Source organism: Cryptomeria japonica, chromosome 8 (assembly GCF_030272615.1).
Source record: "Cryptomeria japonica chromosome 8, Sugi_1.0, whole genome shotgun sequence".
NCBI lineage: Eukaryota > Viridiplantae > Streptophyta > Pinopsida > Cupressales > Cupressaceae > Cryptomeria > Cryptomeria japonica.
This window is the reverse complement of record NC_081412.1, coordinates 631,996,238-632,024,167: the sequence shown is the minus strand read 5'-3', so window position 1 is coordinate 632,024,167 and position 27,930 is coordinate 631,996,238. Positions and strand designations below refer to the sequence as shown.

The 27,930-nt window shown below is 34.4% G+C and overlaps 1 protein-coding gene across 1 annotated transcript in view; it reads left to right on the top strand.

The window, feature by feature from the left end:
• Positions 1-473: 473 nt before the first annotated feature.
• Positions 474-27,930, top strand: part of LOC131043830 (receptor-like protein 39) — a 52,565-nt gene continuing 25,108 nt past the window's right edge. The window contains exons 1-2 of the mRNA XM_059210609.1: positions 474-756; positions 877-1,037. Coding sequence (XP_059066592.1) covers positions 474-756; positions 877-1,037 — 444 coding nt within the window. The remainder of the gene's footprint in view (positions 757-876; positions 1,038-27,930) is intronic.

The window sequence follows — 27,930 nt, the reverse complement described above, 5'->3', positions numbered from 1 at the left end:
TGACCTTTCAAATAATATGCTAAGAAATACAATTCCTCCTCATTTAACCAGAAATTGCTCACTCCTCAATGTCCTAGATTTGGTGAGAAATCATTTGGAAGGTAAAATACCAACAAAATGGGGAAACCTGAAAGAATTTCATACATTGAATCTCACTGGTAATCATTTGAGAGGAGTTACTCCCTCATCCATTGAAAAATGCCTTTCTCTGCAAGTACTGGATTTGGGAAATAATATTTTGGAAGGCACCATCCCACAGTTGATTGGAAAGCTATCACAACTGCACATCTTGATGTTGAGGTCCAATCAATTTGAAGGCACTATTCCACCCCAAGTAAGTGGCCTTCCAAATCTTCAATTTCTGGACCTTTCTGGCAACCACCTCTCAGGACCTATTTCAAGCAATGGTCAATGAATCACAAAATTATCCAGAATATCTTTAAGAAGATACTTCAGATATATTTACGGTTAAGATGGTGTATGCATATAACACTGCAATTTCCTGGAAAGGTGGGGATGTTGAGTTTGGGAAAGTTCTTTTCATTCTGAACTATATTGATATTTCAAACAACAATCTATCTTGGAGAATTCCTGCCAAAATGGGATTCCTCAAGGGCTTGATAGCACTTAGCCTTTCAAGGAATCATCTCAGTGGAAGAATCCCAAACACATTGGGAGGCATGGAACAGCTAGAGTCTTTGGACCTCCCGCTAAACCGGTTGAATGGCAGCATTCCTCTAGAACTCCAGTTGTTGAGTTATTTGGAGTTGTGAATTTATCTTACAACATGCTTGATGGAATAGTGCCCCACGGAGGGCAGTTTCTAACTTTTGGGCAATCTTAAGCTAACTGGAATTCCATTTACCAATGCAACAGTTTGTGACAACTCTTATGGCATTAGCGACTACACAAGCATTGATACAGATGGTGAAACGAAGAATTCAGAGGCTGAAATGAATGGTTGGGTAGTGGGACTCGGATTGAGATATGGTTTGGGATTCGCTAGTGTGATTGGAATATTGACTTTCAATAACGGGGTGAGAAAGAGAGTCTTCAATGTATATGATACTATGATTTTAGCTGTTCATTTGTATATAAGAGGGAATAGATGAATGTAGATACCACATTCAATAATAGGGTGAGAAAGAGAGGGTTTTATTAGTATATGGCTAGCGGAGATTCGTGCCACTGATCCTAGATATGTTGCTTGGATTTCATGCTTATCTTGTAGAAAGGTATTCGTCTTGAGGTATATGCCGTGGAAATATTTAAGCACAAGGTGAGCCTAAAATTGTTTTCACAATTTTTGCTATATTTTAATAACTAATTTAATGAATAATATAGAATAGTTTATGTTTATGTTTTAATAAATTATTTTTAACAATTAGGATTTATAATTAGTTTGAATGATTCTAATCTAATTATTTTTAATAATCTTGAATTAAATAATAAACTTGAAAAAGAAGAATCTCATTTGTAATTAAAATAATTTTCTAGTAGATAATTATATTAAAACATTCAATTCAATTTATCTCTTTTCAAGTGATATAGATGTATTTGAAAAAAATAATTGAACTCATTATAGTCATTATATAGAAAAAAACTGAACAAGGACGTTTTTATTAGGTCACCCAATAGAAATGCAATTCAAAAACCTATTTATTATAAGTTATTACAAAGACCAAAAAAACACTTAGATGATAACACTTATGATTTTTTTTCAAAACATCTCAAAGATAAGTTATTTCTAACACAAATGATTTCTATTTTTCAGCATAATAGTTACAATTCTCAAATTTTTACATATGGCATGGACATATGCATGTTATTGCTCATTCACATGTGAGTTCTTCACCACTTTTTATAGGATAAATGCTTTAAAATCTATTTATATAAGTTGATATATATTCATGAGAGGCATGATGGTTGAGATGAACTTAACACATACTAGCCATAATAGCCTCCTATAAAAACAAAGTCTATGTCTATTAATCCTTCGCAAGTCTAGCTAAGACAAAAAGCACATTAGAAAAAAAATTCTTTGTGCTAATCCCTCACAAGTCTAACCAAGATGAAAGGTATGTTAGAAATTTTAATTTTTTTGAAAAAAAAATATTTTATTTTATTTTGAGTGATGCGGTGCAATTTGAACAAAGGGTGAAGGAGTTGGATGACACTGGTGTAGTAAACAATTTATTTCTACAATTTGATTGTCAGAACAAAATCCTTCTTTGAGCTATATCTACATGGGATATTACTCTTCCTATGTTGAAGGTGCAATATAAAGCTATCCTACCTTCCAAAGGAGATGTTAAGGTATAGATAAGATAGATTTTTGTTAGAAAATTTGATGTGAAGTCAAAGATTTTTGTACCACCTTTTTTGAAGGACTCTCTATCCAAACGAGAAACTTTTTGAAATGGTGCACACATTTAGGGGTAGTACGTACATTTTCATTATGTGAAAATAGGATGCCCTTTGTCCTTGATGTCAAAGTGGGTGAAATGAGAAAGGGGGAGCATATACAAATTTTCATAGATCCATACATAGTGTTGCTATCAATGACAAAGGGGAAGATTGTTGGAGACTTGCTAGTAATGCATGTTGTCATTGATGTCAACATTCATATTTGACAATATGTGTTACCACTTAGTTCAGACAGATAGAGAATTTGTTAATGATACCAGTATTATAGATTGTAGTATGGTTATTCTAGATGATTGTATGTCGGGTATCTCAAATGGCAATATGTTGAAAGATGTTTTAGCAAGTTGGTCACTAATGGAAAAGTCAATCTGAAGGTTTATCAGTGGACAACATATCAATTCAGAGTTCATGGTATGTGTAATTTCTCATGGTATAACCTATGTACATAATGGAGACACTCTGGGTAGAGTTTACATGGTTGGGAGATGTCTTTATTCTATCATCGTTCAATTTCATGATTGAGAGTTTGAAGAAAATGACTAAGTGTTGAATCAATGAGTTTCTTTATGATTAGGGGTCAGTTTTTATCTCTACATTTCATTCTATTGCATCAATGGTCATGTAGATAGTGAGGTTTGGTGATGGTTTAGGTCATACAGAATAATAATTTTCATTCCCCCGCATTAGTATAAATGATAGTATGGTTTTTGGATATGGTAAGATTAGTGTCTTGGAACTATGACAAGAATGTGATGTCTCTCGGTGAAGTGTTGAATGATTTATTACTTACTATTGCTACACAATCTATTGGTTCTTCAAAGTGTTTGATAGATCAGTGATCTACTACTTATGCATCAATTTATAGTGATTAGTTGGTTCAGGAAATAAATGGAGGATAGGTATCTATGGATTACACATCTTTTTTGGTAATTCACATTATTTTTAGGATGTTAGGTTGTGTTGGGATTAGTGTTTGATATGCAGTTTTGATATATGAAGCCAACTTAGTTTGTTCCAATGATTGTAGTTGATCTTGACCTATTTTATTTGTGTTAAAGAATGTATTGGAGGTGTGTTGTCATCCTCCTGAGTATGAATTGGGTTGATCCACAAACTATGTTGTTGATGATGAATTATGTTTTAGGACCTATGCATTGTCACACTTTTTACTTATTGGGTCCTATTAAATTGACCTAATAGATCCTCTTGGATGTTGTGAATGATATAAATAACAAAAAAATCATTGGTGAAGAATAATGTATATAATTTTGATGAAATTGATATATTAATATCTACTATTGATATAGGATTTGATGTGGAGTTTATGAAGTGTGAAAAGTCAATGTGGTAGAAGTAGATTTGAGCTTTAGCAAGGACTACACCGTTAGCATTTGAGATGCTTCTTCTATAATAATTCACCTAACATTGTTCATTGCAATGTTATGATGTTATGATATTATATCTGGTCCTATATATGATAACTTTTGTTTTCAAGTCATTTTATGTTTCCCTAGGGTAGTGTATCTTATCCTACAAGTCTAAGCAGTAGTCAACTTCCTTAATATTGTGCTTAAAACAAACATTGTAATACTTGTTTCATATATTTTGAGTTGATCCTCACCATGGTTTTCCCTCATTGTATTTTCAATATAAAAATCAAAGTGTCCTTGTGTGATGAATTTTCCTTTTTGTACTTTATCTCTACTAATCTAAAGTTAATATTTTTAACTCTAATAGATGGATGAATTTTATTGTATGTTGATCCAACCTCACTCTCAAAATTTGGTGTGTTTTTAAAATTAGTAAGTTTATATTTGAGCATTGACTGGTTCAAAATTTTCATCAAAGTTATGGGTTGGGTAAATAAGGATCCTATTAAATTTTTGTTGCAATATCATGGCTAGATTTGAAGATACTAAAAAACTTATTTGAAAGTCAAATTTGAAGGCCTCATAGGTTTTTTTGGGGCCCAAATATGGTTTTAATTGATGTAATGAGTTACAGATTGATAGGGCACTACACAAGGTTCGAGATGATTCAAACAATTCATCAATTAGACTCTTCAATGAAAAGTTATAACCTAAGTGGTCAGGTCTCCTAAAATGGGAAATGAGTTGTAAATGGGAGTTACACATGTTGGTATGTGTTTTAACATATCATAGGGAATCTTGGATTAAACATATGTTGGGTTCTAATTTTGGGGTGGTTTTAGCTTGTAATTTTCTAATACCATTTGATGATTTCTTGTATTGTATTTCTTATATAGTAGTTGTGTGAAATGGAGGTTGGGTGTAAGAGTTTTATAGTTGTTTAGTTACCTTTGAATCTTTGGTTGCTGATACTCATGTGAGAAGATTTCTCTAAAAGTATATTGTATTATGTATTTATTTTTTAAATAATATATTGGGTGGCTTTAAGAGAGCTATTTTTCGCCTAAAAGGGTTTTAGCTAGGTAGATTACTATGTTGTGGTATGCATGATATTTATCTTATTTTTCTTTTTTAATTTAGTCTCTATAAATATTTTAGAGATCTATTAAATTTTCCATAACCCTTATCTCAAGGTTAATGTAGGAAGTTGTTCTGCTACCTTAACTTCCTTTCAATTTAACATAGCACATATATAAATTGTGGTATTTTATATAAAAAAAAAAATCACAAATAAATCACTAGCTATTAGGGTTAGAGAGGGTAATTGTATTATTATTTTTATTAATTATTGTGCATATGAGTATGGAACAAGTTGGGGGTTGAGTTTACTAGATAGCATGTGGAAATTATTTTACCTATATTAACTTTTGGCTTTCATGAGGCTTGCAAGGGTAATTAGGTATGCTATTTATGTGTGTATTGCAAGGTTATTTGTTTTGGCCTATGTGGTTGAATTGGTGAAAGATAATTTGTACCATACAAGAGATACATGTTTATTTCATGAATAATATTTTGACCTATATACACTTTATGCAGTAATATGCAATGTAAATGAGAAATGCCTTTCATTATGGGCATCCACCACTTTAATTTTTCATATATCATTTTTTATATTCTGATAATGATAATAAAACAATATATACTATTTTTCAATACTTAAATATTTTGGTATAGATGTTAATGAATAGCTTATTCAAATATTTTCAACAAGATAACACTCAATATAAATTTTCTAACTGTAACTAGTAAATATGATATGAGTGGAAACCTATATTTCTAGTTTCTTTTGGTTTATCCTATACACAAGTATTGATTTATTTTCTCATCTCCAGAAGTAGGTAAACTATGACTATGTATTCATATAAAATAATTAGTTTTTTAATTATTATTTTTACATTATAAGGATTAAAGTAAAAGTATTATTCTATATCTTTTAATTATTTTTTTAATTACATGTCATGAAATCAATTCAAGACTTTTCAGTTAGATATAGGTGTGATAGTGATGAAAATAAAATGTCTAAGTTATATGTATGAGGGTTATAAATAAGTAGGAACTAAAAATATCATTAATAAATTAGTTACCTAAGACGTTGTAAAAGGAGGTGATAATTTAATAATAATTAAACACTAAAGGAAAGTACAAAAATTTAAAGATGTTGAAAAAGTAATGAAAATAAAGACTCCATTCTAAAAAGAAAATATAAAATAATTTTACTAAACAAATCCCTCAATGAACACTCATCTCTAACAAATATCAGATTAAATCACATGTATTTAGAGTAGGAAAGTTTTGGACCTTGTGGTTCAGTTTCACCTCAAAGACCAAATCCAATTTTTATTCTAGTCAAATCAAGATCTTTATGAATGTTTTTACCAATAAGTGAGGTTGAATAGGTCTCACTAATTTCTCATCTACATGGGAATTACTAATATCACCCCTCACTATCAAGAAGTGATAAAAGCCTTGCACATGACTAGATGAAATTTAGGTTTCAAACATGTATTGGTATTAGAATCTTGACATTAACTTTAGTAATAAATTTCATATACATAATTAATCTCAACTAAAAGAACCAATTTGAGTGTTATGTGCGATATAGATATTATCTCACCTCTACGTATCAAATGACCAATTTCATATCCAAGGAAGTACTATGTAACTTGAGAATGATATAAACCAAAATTTGTTACTTTAAGGGTCTACATGATATCAATAAGGGACATACGGAAACATTAAATGCGAGGTAGAATTAACTGAACAATTTCTAGAGAAAAACTTGAGCACAAAAACTAAATTGATATAGTAAAATGTCTAATGAAGTGAGTTTACTAAGTTTTTTGAGGTTATCTCAAGCTGACACAGGGTTGCTTCAAAGATGGCAAGTTTAATGTTATGGGCTTGAAAGCTCCACCTAATTGCGATTCATAGGGACCTTAGGTTCTCTAATATTCCCGCAGGTGGATGATGAAACAAGATGGACATGATATAGAATGCAAAAATGGTATGTTTAATGTAGTGAATGTGCAATGCTAAGCATCTACAAAATTATTGAGATCTCAAGTCTAAACATGAATGATTTAAATCATACACAAATGAATGTTCCTCCTCAAATACATTAAATAGTGATATTTGGTTGCATCACTCTATAAATTAAGAAAATGTCATTAGAGATCCAAGGGACTAAGTGAATTATGATTTATAACATCTACGGATATATTATAGATAATAAGAATTTGGCACAAACAAATCAAGTCATGGCAAACATGAAGAGAAGAATGTATAGAATAATGGAAAACTTTAGAAAAGGTTTAAACATGAATGTGCAAGCCATAATGACACCATTGTATATTGATACCAAACTCTAGCTTCATAGATATAGAGAAATATTAAAATCAAATTTTAATTGTGGCCTAGATTATAGGTGGATCATGGAAGCAAAAAAGTTTTATTTGATGATTAGTGAAGTTTTAGGCAATCTCATTCTATTCATATTTGAGCATCCTAAATTGTACTCACCTACAATTCTATCCTCACTTAGGCCTCACTTTTCCATTAATCGTGTAAGGCCTGACTAAAGGATTAATTATGCTCACACATTTCATTCATCTTACACTTTCACCTATCTTCTAGTCTAGCCATTTTTCTTGGGATCCTAACTTAAAAGACCAAGGCATATAACCATAGTGCCCCTATCATGGGCCTCCCAGTACTAGGGAACCACACCATGAGATCCTCAAAAGAACATTTTATGGTGTTGATCTTATCTTGTTGTTACATTCCACCTCATGTGAAATATTATATTGTTTCTCCTACCTACCCACACCTATTTCCTACCTACCCTTGTTTCTTATTGAGCCACATGTCATGTTTGTGTGCTCATATATCCATAATCTTTGCCTATATAAGTAGGATCATCTACATTAGTTGTACAGACAATTATTGAACATCTTGTAATGATCTAGTTGATCATATTTTGCATCTCGATAGAATGTTGTTTATTCCTATCATATATTTTGTCTCTCTTATTTGTGCTTTCCATTGCATCTAGATCTTGGCAAATTCTCACATGGTATCAGAGCTCATCCATGTCTCACATGGTATTAGAGCCATTAGAGTGTCATTGGTTTGCCAATTGAGAGAAATTTGATGTTATTTGGGGTTGTGTATTATGGAGTTTTCTATTGCAAGTTATTATTGAAGCTTGATGGGTCAAATATAAGGTCATCATTGGATTGAGGAGGTCGAAGAAAGTAAGTTTTGCCTTTTGTTTCATCTAAATCTGACTTTAGAGGCCAAATCTATAGGCATTTGAAGTTTGAAGTTGCGACGGAAATTTTCTAGAAATTATAATTTTGCAGACAATTTTCAAATAGTGATATCTCACTCATTCATACTCCTTTTTTTGAGAAATTGTTTTTGTTTTGGGGTAGAATTCCATGATCTGTACAGTGGTGGACGAGTTTTTTTATGTTCGGATAAAGGTTATTAAATAATCATGAAATCCCAATTTTTACAACTTTGGGGGCTTCATTTGGGCTCATATGGACTACTTTTCAAGTGTCATTTTTTTTGAGAGTGCATAATTTTTTGTCGACTTCCATAATCTTCCATTAGTTTGCAGTTATTTTGAGTAGAAATTGTACTTTTAGTATTTAGTCATTTTTTGGCCTATTTGGTACTTGTATTTTGCTTGGATCTCTATTTAGATCACTAGTAGTATTTGTTGAAGTCTCTTATATATCATTTTGAGAAGTTGTAATAATTGAAATTAGAAGTCCAATTTGCCATTATTTGTAAGTACCAACATGATCTTTTTATGGGGGTCAGTTGTTCATTTATATCTCTTGGTGAAATTCCATTTGGAGGCATCTTCATCTATAGTAATCTACATGGGTTCTTTGTTGGTGGCATCATTTTCATGTTTCCACATTTGGATATTTTATCATGATGTATGCTTTTGCTTGAGCAATGTTGTACTCGCACTATCATAAAGTACCAAACCTCTTTGTATCTTGTTATTGTTGACTATTTGATGCAATCCTCTTATACACATAGATTAGGAATATCTTGTGAGACTTGGTGCATGGCTCTAGTTGAGACTTAGATTGTACAAATTTTGTGCATGGCTCCCATGAGACTTAGATTGTACCAGTATTTCTGCCATTTATGAGTATCTAGATGATGCTCAAAGTAGGTTGTCTCCATGCCTGATCTTTATTTTGTTGTAGTGAGTGATTCATCATCATCGATATGATACTTGTTTTTGTCACACTTTCACATTATTGGTGCAGCATTGGCTCTCTTTCTTCCTTATGGGGAGGTATTTTTGTCATCATCATTGGACCATCCTTGCAAGAGATTCAAAATTGAGGGGTGCTTCATGGTCTTTCTTCTCTCTTAATGGGGGGACTCTTTCCTCACTTGAGGTTTTGTTCGTCTCATTCATCATTGAGAGCATTGTGTGCTTTCATTATCTCTCTTTTGGGGGAGGGTTTTTTTCGCATTGAGTTTTTTTCTCTTTCTCCATTTATGGGAGATTGCATTTGCATTTATACATGGGTACCTAACATGGCCATGTAACCGGGACCCACCTTGCATTGCTTAGTTGCATTGTAGACTTTAGTGCATTCCCCTAAGTTGCACTTAAGTGGGGGTGTTGGTGTAAATAATTATTCATCTTGGATATTATTACACGTTACTTAAGTTTACTTAGGAAATGCATTTCATAGTAGTTTGGGTATGAGACACTTGGGTGTTTGTGCCACATTGGGATAGTCTGTGTAGGAGAATTTCCACCTTTTATGGTGTTGATCTTATCTTCTTCTTACATTCCACCTCATGTGGAATATTATATTTTTTCTCCTACCTACCCACACCTATTTCCTACCTACCCTTATTTCTTATTGAGCCACATGTCATGTTTATGTGCTCACATATCCATAAGCCTTGCCTATATAAGCAGGCTCATCTACATTATTTGTACAGGAAATCATTGAACATCTTGTAATGATCCTGTCGATCATATTTTGCATCTTGATAGAATACAGTTTACTTCTTGTTGGCATATGTGTAGAGTATAATGACATGATGATATTGTATGTTGTCATTGATATCAATATGCTGAGGAGTGAACCGGTATATTGAAGTTAAACAACTGGCAAAGAGAACCAGTATTATGTTGTGAACCGGTATATGCACAAAAGGTGAACCGGTATGTTGAAATGTGAACTGGTATATGGAATGTTTTCTATCAAGGTTTAATATGGTATGACTACCAGTTGGTAGTCTCAGCTTTAGGGTTTCCGGTTGAAGTGTTCCAAGCCTATGTGATTCAACCGATGACATCATGTCATGAGTTAGCATTATAATGGAGATCAGATCGTATTGCCACGTCAACCTTGTGCACGTGAAGTATCTTGCATGAAGGAGATTGATCCTATCTGCCTCGGGAATGTGCAAAGTCTCTGCAAATGGTGGAGAATGTGTGGTGGGTTATCGCCTCTATGAAGCGATGAAGAACAAATGATGGAGAACATCTTGAGATCTATTCAAGACTGTTGTATTCAATGCAAAGTGTTCAATGGTTAGGATTGAACTAATTAAATTGCTTAACCTAAATGTTTAGGGTTTAGGGTTTATGCTACTGACCTATCTCTTTCCTATAAGGTCAATGTTTTGTTTCATGTTGAGGTTGTTGGCAAATGTTTTGTGTGTATCTAAGTGTAGAGATACATGATTCTTGCTAGACCAGATAAGAGAATTCATACCTGTAGAGTGTGTATGCAGAAGGAAGGAACTATAGCGGATTTGCATTGCCATTGAGTGCTATTACCAGATCATTGTAATACTTGTTGATCTCTAACCACTTCAATAGTTGGAAAATCCCTTAACAGGGTAGCTTTAACCAGCTTTCTATAAATCCTCTAACAGGGCGACTCAGAGCAATTGAGTTCTTAAAATCCTCTAACAATGTAACCTTTAACAGGGTTTAACCCTTAACTGGGTATTCTAGCCATCCCTTAACTGGGTGATCCCTAACAGGATCGGTTCCTAACCAAATAGGTTGTAACAGTCTTTAACCGGACTAGGCTCCTAATAGAGAAAACTTCTAAAAAGTTCAAGAACAGCTTGTAGGTATTCATCCCCACCGTGGTTTTTCCTAGTTGGGTTTCCATGTCAAAAATATGTGTCATGTGTGATGCTTTGTTATTTTTTGTCAAGTGGTGAATCATGTTGAACTAGCAAGTTATTATATTTCTGATGGTAGATTACATGTCTATGCATAAGGATAAAGTGGAAAGCTAAGTGTTGTCAGTTTATGTCTTTCAAAGTCTCATTCTAGTTTAGACTGGTGTTAGTGTTTGCCAGTCAAGTGCACTGTTTGCAGACAAATCAGTTCAAGAAAAGTTTTTGTGTTTGTATTGATTCACCCCCCCTCTTAGTACTAATTTGGTAATCATTGTTCATCATTGAGTTATCAATTGGCATCAGAGCATCCTCCAGGTCCTCTATGTTGTAAGCTTAACCGCTTGAGGGAAAGATCCTATTCTAATGATGAAGAGGGAAGATCCAAAGTTCAACAGAGATAACTTTAAAATATGGAAGGACATAATGAAGATATACATCAAAAGCATGCGTGCTCAATGCTGGAGCTATGTTGAGAACACTTATGTTATTCCTACCCTTACTCTTATCGATGATCAAAAGAGAGAGATCCAGGAGAATGGGCAAGTCATGGAAGCCTTAATCAACAACTTATCTGAAACTGAGTTTATTGATGTCCAGGATAAAGTCAATCCCAAAGAAGTATGGGATGCTCTTGATAATATCTATGGCAGTGATGAGCATGTGAAATAAGCTAAGGGAGAGAGACTTAGGGGAAAGTTTGAAGACATGTGGATGGTTGAAGGAGAGACCATTCAACAATATGGAATTAGAATCAAAATTGTTGTTGGAGATATCAAGAGTGCAGGAGGAAAAATAGATGATTCTATTTTAGTTAGAAAAGTCTTGAGATCCTTATTACCAGTCTATGCAATAAGGGTTGTTGCTATTCAGGAGTTGAGGTCTATAGACAAGACAAAGGTATCCCTAAACTCCATCATTGCAAAGTTGATAGCCTATGAGCTAAATAACTATGATGGTAGTATTCAGAAGACTGAATCCTCCTTTAGAGCATCTGATGCACCATCTAGAAAAGGAAAAGAGGAAAGCACCAGTGGTGGACAAAGAGAGAGAGCAAAGAAATGGATGATGAGGAGATCCTGATGGAATTTGAAGCTCTTCTTGCCAAGAGACTTCCTAAGGGAACCGATAAATACAGAGGTAAGCTCCCTTTGAAATGATTTTCTTGTAACCAGATAGGACACACTGTAAACTATCCTAATGGTGATAACAAGGACAAACCAGAGAAGTTAAAGAAGTTCAAAGGAGGAAACTAGAGAAACTATTTTGTTGTAGTTGATGAAGGTGTCACTGATGAGGAATCAGAAGATGAAGAAAATGAAGATATTGTGTTTGTAGCAGTCAAGGAAGATGTGTCAGACAAGAAGGCTCTTGTCTCCCGCTTTGATAATTCCAATGAGTGGATTATTGACAGTGGCTGCTCTCATCATATGACTGGTGACCAGAGTAAGTTTCTATCTCTGGAAGAGTATGATGGTGGTGTTGTCTATTTTGGTAATGATGCACCATGTATGGTCAAAGGCAGAGGGTCTATCTCTCTGAATGGAAAGAGCAGTGCTGACAATGTGTATTGGGTGGAAGGTCTCAGACACAACCTTTTGAGTGTTGCCTAGCTGAATGATAGTGGAATCACTTTAGAATTTAAAAATGGAGTGTACAAAATCAAAGGAAAGAATGGTGAACTTATGGCCACTGGTATGAAGACTAAAGGTAACCTATTTTAGCTGAATGGAAATATCAGTACATGTCTTATGGCTAAGTTTGATGATAGCTGGATATGGCATAGGAGACTCTACCATGTAAACTTTGATAACATTGTGAAGGCCAGTAAGATCAAGGTAGTTAGAGGATTGCCTGTGCTAAGCAAACCAGATAATCCTCTGTGCAGAGAGTGTCAACTAGGGAAAATATTTTCCCAACCTTCAAAGGTAAATTTTTCACTGCAGACAACTTACTTGATCTTGTGCATATTGATTTGTGTGGTCCTATGAAAACTAAGAGTGTGTAGGGAGATAGGTATTTTATGATTCTTACAGATGATTGCTCAAGAATGATGTGAGTCACATTCTTGAAGGACAAGTCTGAAGCCTTTAGAAAGTTCAAAGCTTTCAGAGTATTGGTAGAAAAGGAAAGTGGTAGAAGAATCAAATGCCTTAGAAGTGATCAAGGAGGGGAATTCACTTTCGGTGAATTCAACAAATATTGTGAAGAGAATGGCATCAAGAGGCAATTGTCTGCCCCTCGGACTCCACAACAGAATGGCTTAGCAGAGAGGAACAATCAGACTATGGTTGAAGCGGCTAAAACTATGTTGATCCAATGAAAGGTTGCTCGCACCTTTTGGAGAGAAGTGGTAAGCACTTCAGTCTACACAATGAACCGGGTACTCATCAAGAAAGGTAAGGATAAGACTCCTTATGAGTATTGGACCGGTAAGACACCAGTGATAAGCTACTTTAGAGTGTTTGGTAGCAAATGCTATACCAAGAGGAGTGAACATCGGAGCAAGTTCGATGCAAAATGTGATGAGGGAATATTCTTAGGATATTCCACCAAGAGTAAAGCTCTCAAATGTTTCAACAACAAGACTTAGAGAATTGTTGAAACCATCAATGTTAGAGTTGATGAAAACTCTGAGAAACCTGAGGAAACTAGTAGTGAGCAAGTAGGAGATGAACTAGTAGTAACCTTCTGGGAATCGGTTGCAAATCATCCCAGTACCAATAATTGTGCTCCTACACCGGCGGATGCTGATGTTGATGAAGATGAGGATGAAGAAGAAAAGCAAGAGGAATCTGTTAAGAACATACCTAGGTATGTCAAACTAAATCATGATCCAAAGCAAATCATAGGAGACAAGGATGCAGGAATCCTTATAAGAGGAAAGGTCAGAGAAAAATCAAGTATGATCTCTGAATTTGAGCCTAAATCATTCAAAGAGGCACATTAAGATGAAGATTGGATCAAGGCAATGGAAGAGGAACTTGATCAAATAGAAAAGAATGGTACATGGTCTTTGGTACCCAGACCAGAGCATAAAAATTTCACTGGAACCAAATGGGTCTTCAGAAATAAGCTAAATGAGGATGGCACAGTGCTAAGGAACAAAGCTAGACTAGTGTGTAAAGGATATGCCCAAGAAGAAGGAGAAGACTATGGAGAAACCTTTGCTCTAGTAGCAAGATTGGAAGGAGTTTGTATGCTTCTTGCATATGCAGCTTTTAAAGAATTCAAGGTATACTAAATGGATGTAAAATCTACATTCCGAAATAGAATACTTGAAGAGGAGGTGTATATAGAGCAACCAAATGGGTTTTCCCTATTAGAAGACCGTGACATGGTGTGTAGGCTACATAAAGCCTTGTATGGACTAAAGCAGGCACCTTGAGCATGGTATGAGCAGTTGCACTCCCATCTTGTAAAGATTGCATTTGAAAGAACAAGTGAAGATAGCAATATCTACTTGAAATCAGAAGGAGATCAGATTCTGATCTCTGAAGTATTTGTAGATGACATAATTTTTGGTGGAGATGACAAGATGAGTCATGACTTTGCAGATGAGATAAAGAAGGAATTTGACATGTCACTCAAAGGGGAGATTAAGTTTTTCATTGGAATGCAAATTCAGCAAATGAAATATGGAATCTTTATCACTCAATCCAAGTATGTCAAAGAGGTGTTGAAGACCTTTGGCATGGAAGACAACAAACTGGTTGGTACACCAATGGTGACCAGTTGTAAACTATCAAAAGAGGATGACTCAGCGTTGGTGAATGAGAAGGAATATCGATCAATGATTGATAGGTTGCATTATGTAGTACATAGTAGATCAAACATTGCACATGTAGTGGGCATTACCACTCGGTTCCAGAAAAGCCCAAGAGAATCCCACTTGGTAGCAGTCAAGTGGATTCTTAGATATCTAAAGGGAACTATTGACTATGGATTATGGTATCCATACAATAATGATTTCAACCTGAGAGTTTTCACAAATGCTGATTGGGCTAGTAATGTGGATGATTGGAAGAGCACCACCAGTGGTGCATTCCTTCTCGGTGGTAGATTGGTCTCATGGATGAGTAAAAAGCAGAGTTGTATCTCTTAGTCTATAGCAGAAGTGGAGTATGTTGTAGCTTTTATGAACTACACCCAAACTATTTGGATGAAGCATGTATTGAATGGCCTCAAAGTTCCTGTATTTGAATCGGTAAGTATATTTTGTGACAATACAAGTGCAATTAACATCTTCAAGAATCCAGTTTTACATACTAGAACCAAGCACTTTGAACTCAAGTATAATTTCTTGAGGGAAAAGGTTCAGAACAAAGAGGTGGTATTGGAACATGTTTCCAGTAAGGAGCAATTAGAAAACATATTCACCAAGCCTCTATCGAAGGCTACATTTACCTATTTGAGAGGTTAATTAGGGGTGCTACTTCTTCAAGAGGTAATCTAAAGGTTCATGCTCCACATTAGTCAGGTCTTACATTGATATATCTTTTCAAGATTGATGTGTTGAAGGATGCTACTCCTTAGGGGGAGAAGCATACTAGTACAGGGTAGCTTGTGCCTCCACTTTGGCATTGTTGTCAAAGGGGGAGAAGATGTGAAGCAGACAAGATGTGATGCTGAGTGATATCTTTGTATATTACCATCAATGCCAAAGGGGGAGATTGTTGGCATATGTGCAGAGTATGATGGCATGATGATATTGTATGTTGTCATTGATGTCAATATGCTGAGGAGTGAACCAGTATATTAAAGTTAAACAACTGGCAAAGAGAACCGATATGATGTGGTGAATCGATATATGTGCAAAAGGTGAACCGGTATGTTGAAATGTGAACCGGTATATGGAATGTTTACAATCAAGGTTTAATATGGTATGACTACTGGTTGGTAGTCTCAGCTTCAAGGTTTCTAATTGAAGTGTTCCAAGCCTATGTGATTCAACCAATGACATCGTGTGATGAGTTAGTATTGTAATGGAGATTAGATCATGTTGCCATGTCAACCTTGTGCGCATGAAGGATCCTGCATGAAGGAGATTGATCCTATCTACCTCGGGAATGTGCAAAGTCTCTGTAAATGGTGGAGAATGCGTGATGGGTTATCGCCTCCATGAAGCGATGGAGAACAAATGATGGAGAACGTCTTGAGATCTATTAAAGACCATTGTATTCAATGGTCAAGATTGAACTGATTAAATTGCTTGACCTAAATGTTTAGGGTTTAGGGTTTATGCTACTAACCTATCTATTTCCTATAAGGTCGATGTTCTGTTTCATGTTGAGGTTGTTGGAAAATCTTATGTGTGTATCTAAGTGCAGAGATACATGATTCTTGCTAGACCAGAAAAGAGAATTGATACCTACAGAGTGTGTATGCAGAAGGAAGGAACTAAAGTGGATCTACATTGTCATTGAGTGCTATTACCATATCATTGTAATAACTATTGATCTCTAACCACTTCAACAGTTGGAAAATCCCTTAACAAGGTAGCTTTAACCAACTTGTTGTAAATCCTTCAACAAGGTGACTCAAAGCCTTTGAGTTCTTAAAATCCTCTAACAAGGTAACCTTTAATAGGGTTTAACCCTTAACCAGGTATTCTAGCCATCCCTTAACCAGTTGATCCCTAATAGGATTAGTTCCTAATAGAACCTATTGTAACAATCTTTAACCAGACTAGGCTCCTAATAGAGCGAACTTCTAAAGAGTTCAAGAACAGCTTGTGGGTATTCATCCTCACTGTGGTTTTTCCCAGTTGGGTTTCCACATGAAAAATATGTGTGTCATGTGTGATGCTTTGTTATTTTCTATCAAGTGGTGAATCATGTTCAAATAGCAAGTTGTTATATTTTTGTTGGTAGATTACCTGTCTATGCATAAGGATAAAGTGGAAATGAGGGTGTAGGTTGTGTGGAAAGCTAAGTGTTGCCAGTTTATGTCTTTCACAGTCTCATTGTGTTTAACCCGTAGTAATCTGGTTTAGACCAGTGTTAGTGTTTGCTAGTCAAGTGCACTGTTTGTAGTCAAACTGATTCAGGAAATGTTTTTGTGTCTGTACTGATTCACCCCCCCCCTCTCAGTTCCGGTTTGGTACTCTTGTTCATCGTTGAGTTATCACTCCTATCATATATTTTGTCTCTCTTATTTGTGCTTTCCATTGCCTCTAGATGTTGGCAAATTCTCACATGGTATTAGAGCTGGTCCATGTCTCACAATTTACATAGAAGGTTGTCAACATAATCTTCCATCAAAGTATGCATAAAATCATGGAAGATTGTTGTCATGGCTCTTTGATATGTCACTCTGGAATTTTTGAGGCCAAAAGGAATCACATTCCAATAGTAGGTACCCCAGGAACATGTAAATGCATTCTTATGCTGGTCTTGAAGAGCGATCCATATCTTATTATAGCCAAAAAAACCATCCATTAAAGACAACATCTCATATCTTGCAGTCGTATGCACTATAATGTCTATATTTGGCAAAGAAAAATCATCTTTACGACATTCTTTGTTCAAATCTCTAAAATCAGTACAAATTATGATGCCCCCAATTGTTTTCCTGACAGGCACTAAGTTGGAGAAGCACTCTATGTAATCGATTGGTCTAATGAAATCCACATCCAACTATTTCTTGAGTTGTTCTTTGACTAATAGAGCCACTTGTGGATGCACTTTCCTAATTTTTTTCTTGACAAACTTCACACTTGCAAATTTGATCTGCTTCTCTAGGAAAAAGTTGACAAAATCTATTCTCTCTTGTTTTGATAGGGAAGCAGCAAAATAAATGACCTTAGGGTTTTTAGGTGTACCCAAATTTATTTTTTCAGTCATTTCCACTAGCAATGTTGATTTGTCCTGACCTGATAGGGGTATGTCCAATCTGCCACAATTGGGTTCCTTGGAGAGGTTTTCACCCATAGGTACATCCTTTATTTTTACTTTTTCCTGGTCTAAGGGCACCTTACAGTTTTCACCCAAAGACCCATTCTTTTGATTTTTTCTTTTTTATTTTCTTTTTCATTTTTGTGACAAGAAGATGGATTTGATTCCCCAAAATATGTTGTGTAATCTAAATCAATAGAAAATCCATCCTTATGATCACCTTGCGGTATCCCTTCTCTGAGTTCAATAAATTCTTCAATTGTCTCATCATTCTGAAAACAATCTAGCTTAATGGGTCCTTGTTGGTCCCATTGATAAGCTATGGGTACATATAAGGGGTATGTCATCATCAGTTTCAAGAAGGATTTGGGTTGATATGGTGAAGATATGGATATCCATGGTGTTTCTATCTAAACTACTCATGTTAGATTCAGTGCTTGGATCCCAAAATGACTCTATCCAAGTGTTAGGACATGTTTCAGTAGGGGGAGTGATTTGTTGTTTATCTTCCATAGGCAAATCATCAAAATTAACAAAGACATTTTCTAGGGCATAAGATCTAGAGGAGTAAGAATCCCACTCCCATTCATTGGAATTGGTTTCGAGATGGGTATCCTTGGGTGTCGTTTCATCATCAAAATCACACCCTTTTCCACATGTAGTTACTTTGGTAGATGAGGTTCCAATTTGTAATGGTATAAAACCTAGACCCAAAGTTCTAAGCCTCATCTCGCAGATGATAGGTTGCAGTGTCCCTTTTTTATCAGGTCCCAAATTGCCGCATCCATCATATCCCTTTTTCTACAGTATAGTTAAACCTTTTCCATATTATTCTACTAGAAACATGACAAGTGGAATATCTGCCTCATATTTATAAAGCCACCTTGATACATCATCATCTAAAGTCTCTTTGTTTATCTCACCCCACTTTGTGAATGTGGTGGAGGGTTTATATTGGAATATTGTCTTGGATTCCTCTTTTAACAATTGTGGCTTCCCATGGGATTTAGGAGACATAGGTAGTTTGCCTATGATGAATGTTTGGGACATAGAGTATTCTCCACAACCTTGATCTCATATTTTTAGTTTGCATTTGACTAATTCAATAAATGTATTGGGATCCACATAGTTAGATGAAGATTCATCTACATTGACTGGCACTTGTTGTCGTGGAGTATCTTTTAGGTTGGTGCAAAACTAAAAGGGGTTGGGATCTCCTGTGATTGTTATCTTGGTTTCATTGTATGAATATTTATGATATTGGTGATATGTAGAAGGAACTGCTTTCATAGAATGGATCTAGGGGTGGCCAAGGATCATATTATAAGGAAGGTCTAGGCCTAGCACCTACAATAAAGTTGTTTTTTTTACTAGGCCCACTATGATAGGAAAGAAAATAACTCCTTTGGACAAGTTCTCTCCATCATCATGGGATTTTATTGTTATCTTCTTTGAGGGATCTATATTAGATTCAATATAACCAAGAGCAAGGATAACTGTCAATCTAAAAAATTATTTAGGCCTGCTCCATTGTGTATCAAAAATTGTCTAATCTTGCAATTGTGGACAAACACTTCAAGTTGCAATGGGTCAGTATGATGGGTATTGCCAGAAGGTATGTCTTTGTCTGAAAATGCCACATGTTGGGAAGTATAAAGGTGTCTATCCTAGCTTTAAATTTGTCAACATCAATATCGATTGGTACCATTGACTCATTCAAAGATTTATCTAAGACAACATAGTGCATAGGGGAGATTTTTAACAACTCCAGGATTGTAATTGTTTAGGTGTTTTCCCCAAATGGTCAAGGACATTATACTTCAACTTGTTGAGGCTGGTTTAGGAGGATTAGAAGGTGCTCCTTTTAATACTATTTTGGATCAATGAGTAGTGACTGCACACGAGGAATGTTGTTCCTTTATCCTTATGGTTGACACATAGTCATCTAAAACACGAAAGAAATCAATAACATTGTTATGAATCACATTTGGATAATTCAAACTACCTTTTTGATTCAAGTTTGAAGAAGAGGATTTTCCCTTGTCATGATCAAGAAAAGGAGATTTTAAAATTGTATGATCAGTGTTAGAAGTTGCAGTGGATGGATCTATCTCGGTCACATCCTGGTCCAACAAGTCTTGAATAAGATGTTTCACTTGAAAACATGATGCAGTCTTGTGTCCTTTAAATCGATGATATTCACAATACACATTGTCATTCCACCAATGTGGTGTTCCTAGTGGCTCTCTTTCACATTGGGAAACTTGATGAAATTTCCTTGAATAATCCATCTCATTACTCACTCAATAGGCTCTCCCAATGGCATAAATTGATGAGGAGGCCCATCTCTTAATCTAAAAGGCCTACATTTTTGGCCTTGTTGTTGTTGATTGTTTTGTTGCTTTTGTATCTGCTAAATTGGTTGAGAGGTTGGAGAATTAGAAGCATTCATTATTTTAATAAAAAACTTAGGTTGATTCACATTTATCATCCTTGCATCAACTACACCATCATTAGTGACATTCTTTTTTTTTTTGACCAAAAACTATTCTTGTCGCTTGAATTGCTTGAATTATTATCATCTTTGTTAATCTTAATCATCCCTTTGGCAAAGAGAAAATTATCAATTTCAATTCATTTTTTTATGATCTTATTAATTGATCTTGGACCCTTTAATCTTAACTCATACATCATTTCGGGTATATCAAGGGAAGACCAACTAATTAGAATTCTCCATCTTTACAAGAAAGTCATTAATGGCTCTCCTCTTTTTTTCTTTGTGTTGCATAGATCTGACATTTTTATCTCATTATCAATATTGAATGTGAAGTGACAAATAAATTTCTCAACCAGTTCATTCCAAGATTTTATATTTCCTAGCAAATGCACATACCAATCCATAGCCTATCTCGTGAGACTGGATGGGAAAATATGAATCAAATACATTTCATCATAACATACTTCAGTGCATGCCACATAAAAGGATCAAATGTGATCCTTCGAATTACCCCTTTCCTCGTATTTTTCAAAATTTGGAGCTTCAAAATGCTTAGGAAGGGAGGCATGTACAAACTCTTATAAAATGAATTGGGAAATAAGTCTTGATTTGTATACAATTTATTTATGCTTTTGTTTTGCAATTCATCAATTTGTTGTTGCATCTTCTCAAGTTATTGCATCAACGGATCTGATTGCAAAGTCCTTGGAGGTTCATTACTCATCTTTGGATGCCCTCTTTGTTGATATATAGTGCCTCCAAATGGTTGTTGTTACTCATAAATTGTTGTCTTTGGTGTCTCTTGCACATATGTATTGTGATATTGCTCTTGTTCTTGAGGGACTATGATGTTTTTCTCTGCCACTTGAGATGGAAATGCCATCTGAACTTGTGGTTGATATTGCACTTTTGGTTGTTGAAGTTGCATTTGTGGCTGGTAATGCACATTCATTTGATATTGTTATTGTGGCATATAATGGCCCATTTGTACTTGTTGTACATGTTGAGGCATATATTGTTCCTGGTACTAATGTTGTTCATTATGAATTGGGGCTTGTTAACTTTGTGTCTTTTGTTGTTTTCTTGATGTAAATCCTATTAGCTATAAGAAAATTTGCTTATGTGGCTTTGGTTGTTTGACTTTTACATGAGACATTGCATTTGCATTAACTTGTTGTGAAGTTTGTCCAAGTGATTGTTGTTGTTGCAAGTTTGTATTTATTCCCAATGGCATACAAGACATTGTCATTTGTTGTTGAGAATGGTATTATTGTTGTTCTACATTACATTCTTGCATATTTACTAATGCTTGTTGTATCTTTTTCAATTGTTACAATACTTGTTGAGGTTGTACGCTACTACTTTTTCTTTGCATTTCCATGATTGGAGGTCTTGTCAATAGACTTTGTGTCACTTGTCTATTCATATTCATCACTTGTGTAGAGCTTGAGTGCACATATGCTTTTTGTTGTACCACTGAATTTGCTTACACATCAGTAACATTTGGCATTCTCTTCGTAAAGTGTTCTTGCGTTTGCAATTGCAACCTGCTTTGAAAGGTTTGAGATGCTTTTGGGTATGTCACATTTGCCAATGTTTTTACCATTACCATATGATCTTGTGGAAATGGTGTAGTATTGTATAGTGGATTATTTACTGCCTCAAACATTGAATTTGATGGAACACTTACTATCAAAGATTTTGAAAGATGCTTCTCATATAGTGTCATTGGAAGATCTTGTCATGTACTAACTTCATCTGGATGAGGTTAAAAGCCCAACAAATTTTCAACTTCATGTTGGGTTTGTACATTCATTTGATCATTTGCAATTGTAGCACTATCGAGCATATCCTTAAACTTGCTATGAAACAACCTATGTGTCTTACTCAATAATTTTGTAATTTTCCTTTCTATCTTAGGATTTTTGATAAATGTCTCAATTCCATCTGAATCATTTGAATTTGATGAAGAACTTAGTGTGTTTTTAGGATCAATTTCTTGTTGGAGGTCTTGATTTGATCCAAATCCTTGTAACATGTTTTGGTCTTCATGTGCCATCAAAGTTTTATTGTAATGTTGTCACGTAGGAAACTGTATATCCTATTGCAATATTTGGAGTTGCATGTCATGTTGTTGGTTCATTTGAGTAAAATCAAATGGTGCACTTCCTGATGGTGTTTGCGGAACAATAACACATCCTGATTTCATTGGCATAAATATGGGTTCATAATATGGTGGTGGTCCCAATTATATTGTCCCATATTATGGTGTTACACTGCTGGATGAGCTCACATTTGGACTAAGTGTTTGGGTTTGGTGTTTTTGCATTTGAATGCTTTCCATGTTATCCTTTGGAAATGACATGGCTTGATATGTTGGTTTGTGTGATTTCTTGGATTTTGATCTTGTTTCAACAGGGATGTCACTGTGCATTTCAATATTTTTTAGATTTTGATTTTAAGATTGATGTATGCACCTAATGTAACCTAAAAGGATACCTATGTTCTTGGTCTTTTTGGATCTTTAGAATGACAATGAAATGCAACTAAGTGCAACTTAAATGATTGACAATACAACCTATATTTTTGTTGTTTTCCAAGTTATGGACAAATTTTTGAAATATAAACCTAAAGACAATGCATTAGGAAATTGAAATGAAGTCTAGACCTTAGTGAGACAAAGGACCAAATGACAATAGGATAAATGAAAATTTCACACCTATACGCTTGGATACTAAGATATGTTTTACAAAAAGATGTTTGACAAGAAGACAAATTTTAGACAAGGTCAAGACTCCCTAACAACAACTTAGGATTTAATCTAGAGATTTGAATATTTAAAGTTTGACAAAACCTAATTTTAAGGCTATTATGCAAGAGGAAAATGATTATAACAATGATCTAGGGCATGAATCCAAGATATGATATGAATATGACCTCAAGATACGTCCTAGAGATATGAAATGACCTAAACATATGAAATGACTAAAAGCTATTATGCAATGATATGAGATAGGGTTATGATATGACTTAATGTTATGATATTAAATTAGGGTATTAATGAAAATTTTGAAAAAACTTAGAATATGATATGACCTAATGATATTATATGAATGCAAAGGTGACAAAGATAATTTAAGAAAAGACCTAGGGTTTGGACTATCCAATGATATGATCTAATGCAAGAGAGGGATATGCAAGGCAATAATATGACCTAAGTGAAAACCTATCTTTGGTATGATAATGCAACGGAAATGAATGATAGTGACCTTAAAAATAAGTGCAAAATGAGGATGCTTGCAATTAAGGATAATGAAAATGTGTCATAACCTATGTTTGTACTATGCAAAACCTAACTCTAAGTGACATAAATTTTGAAACAAGGTTTTCCAATGTTTTTACAAGCCATGTTCAATTGTTGGATGAATACTTGGACAAAAAATGTGAACTCTTTGTTTTCACTTTGTTGGGTATGAAAATTGTGTTTGAAATTTGAGAAAAATCAAGGTTATTATGACCACTTGTGAGAATTGTTTTTGATTCACCTTTTGAAAAACATTGAAGACAAATTTATTTTTTTACTTTGACACAAGACAATCATGCACCTTCGACAACAAATGCTAAGGCTGGAAAGGACAATAGTTGTTGGATCTCACTTGGGTTTCCTTAATTATTCTTGGTCAAAGTAGATACTTAGATTCTTGACCCCATTGGCTACACTCCATGACACTCACTTCTCCGAGGAAGCCAAGCATCAGTCCCCATGAAAAATCCCCATGGCTAACTTTGCATCTCTACTAAGAACCGTAAGGATGTGATACATCATTAGAGATTAGACCTCTTGTACCAACAACTAAAAGTTTTTTGGCTTCTAAAAAAAAAATCTTTTAGTCAAGGCATCCATTCAGGTGGCCATACATGCAGTGTTTCACTTTGTTAAGGAGGCCTTCTAGCGTGAAAAGATTATGCTCTACAGGGTTTCACGTGCCACATGGACAATGAGGGAGACTTACATCGATATGACATAACGACACCTATCACCCATGATTTTCCTCACATGTATTTATTTATAGTGGTTCAAAAGAGCTTGGCCTTAGCCCATTATGACTTGGGTCATTCCCTCTCACCAATGCCTGTGCAAACTGCTAGGCAAATTGGGAGACAAGCCCTTTATAGGCAAAAACACACAAACAAAACGACATAAGATATTTTTTCCTTAGAAAATTGAAGTGTGCAAATAATTTACAAAACGTAAATAAGTGTTTTTTATGAGATTTATTTGACTGGATCCTGCATCAAATGCATTAGTAGTTTATCAGTAGGTATTTGCCAATGTTCACCAAGTTGTTGCACAGATAATCAGTAGCACAAAAAGCCAAAAAATAGAAAACAGAGAGAAAGTGACATGATCTACAAGTGAAATTGAGAATTTATACCTTAGGGTCTCCCTTGCACATGCATGATTCTAGGTCACACAGGCACAAGTCTAGCCCACACAAGCACAAGTGTACTTCACACAAGCACAAAAGAACTTCACATAGGTGTAAAAGTACTTCAGATAGGTGCAAAAGCATAGTACCCTTGCAAAATAGAGAAATTTGGTCAAACAAAAAATAAATCCTAAGAAACCAAAGCCATAGTGTGCATAAAAACCCTATTTTTTGATGAAAATTGGCCTAATTAACTTTGAAACCCACTAAGATAGCAAGATATTACCTCAATTTCAAGGAATTGTGATGGATTTAGGTCTAAAGAAGACAATGCAACTCCTAAAAAAGAAAATGCAGAGCCTAATTATCCTTATGTGAGTTAATGCAACCCTAATTATCCCTAATCAGACTAATTGAAATGAAATTGAATCAATTTGCAAAATTTTGTGTTCATTTTAATCACCCAAATTGAAATATTTTTAGTCCTTTTTAACCAATTTGCATGAAAAAGATAAATGTGAGGATTGTTGTTCTTTAACCTCCCTAATTAGGACTAGATGAGTTCATTTTAAGCCATTTTTTGATGGAATTAAATCTTAATTTAACCTTACAACCCTCAATATTGAAGATCCAAAGAGATTTCAAACTTAATTAACAAATAACCCTATGTTGTACACAAGCACAAATGTGCCTTGCACAGGTGCAAAAGGCTTGAAACTCCTCAAAAAGGATCCTTTTCTGGAAATTGGACCTACATAACACCTTAGAAGCACTGGAAAAATAGAAAACTAGTTAGTTCACATTGGGATCACTGAGAAATGTACATAGGGAATTGACTATAAGATTCATAACTCATGAATTAGCTAACCACAAAAACTAATTAGCTATGAAAGTAAATCCTAATACATTCAATAGAGGAATAAAGACAAGACTTCAAAACGAAAACACAAATCACATGTAGAAATCTCCTTCCTTAGACTCCATTGTTATTCATTCTCCTCCAAATTATGTGGGTGTCACCTAAAAATGCAAAAGATTGGCAAGCAAGATGATTGCAAGTGGTGGATTCGAAAGAGACAACATGAGGGTACTCAAATAGTGGTTAGATGGGATGAAGAAGGAAGACCGATTTATAGGTAAATTGAAAAAATGATGAAATTTGCATGATTGATTCAAAAAAGGCAAATTGATTTGAAAATGGCATAATTGATTGACAAGTTGGTTGAAAAATTATGAAAAATTGAGAGAAATTTATGGTCATTAATTATGCACAAAATTTGCTTCATGACTTATGACATGATTTATGAAAAATTAACCATGAAAATAGCTTCATAAATCATGACAAAGGGAAGCTTAGAAAGAGGTGAAATTAGTCGGAAAATTTAGGAGGGAAAAATTAGAGGAAATTTGAAATTCAAAAATTAGCAAATTAGGTGGAAATGGGAAATTAAGAAATTAGGAAATTACAAATGAAGAAATTAGGAAACTAGGTGGCATTAATTAATAAATTATCATTTATTAATTAATGCATAAAGACTAATTAGCCAATTAAATGAAATATTTAATTATGAAAAGAGTGGTTGAGGACAAATGAAATTAATCCATTTAACATAAAGAGAAGGATTAAATGACTAAATCATTAAACCCTAATCGACAAATTAGAAATGAAATTAGGTCAAGACAAAATCGAAGCCAAGAAAAGATAAAGATTGCAATTAAAAGGACAAAATAAAAAGGACTTGATAATGACAAGAAATCAACATTGATTGATTGGTGAAGATCAATGATGAGATGATCGAGATTGACAAAAGGACCAAACTAATAGATGACAAATGACAAAGTATCAATGACTAATCCATCCAAAATTGATAAGCATTGATGATTGATTGAGATTGATGACAAATTGATCAAAGATTGATAAAAGGTCGACTTGATGAAGGTTGACATGACACCGAGATTGACAAAGACTGATGATGAATTGATCGCAAGTTGATAAGGGGTTAACAATTGAAAATTGATAAGGGAACCAAAAGGATAAAAAATGATGATAATTAATCAAAGATGATTGAAAATGATAAAGATCGAGGGCAAAACCCTAATTTGACATCAATTAGGATTAACGATGTCCAATTAACATGATAAGATGATCATGACCGAAGATTATAATTTGAAAATGATATTGACAAGACCTAATTGCAAATATGAAAAACATAATCGAAGGGGAAAGAAGTGCAGAATAATGTAAGAAAATTCGGACAACAATTTAGAATCAAATGAACTAAAAGAATGGCATCTACTAATGTTTGATAATAGTTATGGTTAAGATCAACTATCTTCTCTACAACACATCAATCTCTGCTCAAACACAATAATGAAGGATGTAATCATTTTTTTGCACTATTCCAACTCTTTGATAATGCAAACACTTCACCATCCACCATTTGCATGAATAATGCATATATATATATATATATATATATATATATATATATATATATATATATATATATATATATATATATATATATATATATATATATATATATATATATATATATATATATATATATCGATCATCAACTTTAGACATAAGGTCGACTCACCCCAAAAGATACAATTACAAAAATATCAACACCCGTTACAAATTTAAACCACTAGACCAATATTAAGAGATGAATGACATAACATGGACCCAAACAGATTATCTATATGCACAACACCATCAGAAATAACTCCAAGATCAATTGCAACATGCTACACTACCAAATAATTCACACATAGCATGACCAACATCACCGATTAAAGAGAACACCAAAATCATCCACAATGATCAATGTAGACCATCAAATCAGATATAACACAACTAGGAAACACCAGCAAGTATGTTAGAATCATCTACAACAACTGCACCAACACCACTTATCAAATCTTCATCTATCAACATCTGAAACTAAAGAACACTAAAACAACAACAATTGTCACATGGAAAGATGACTTGCCAAGTACCAAATCATGAACCATCTAACATGAAGATACACATGAACATCAAAAATAATATCCAA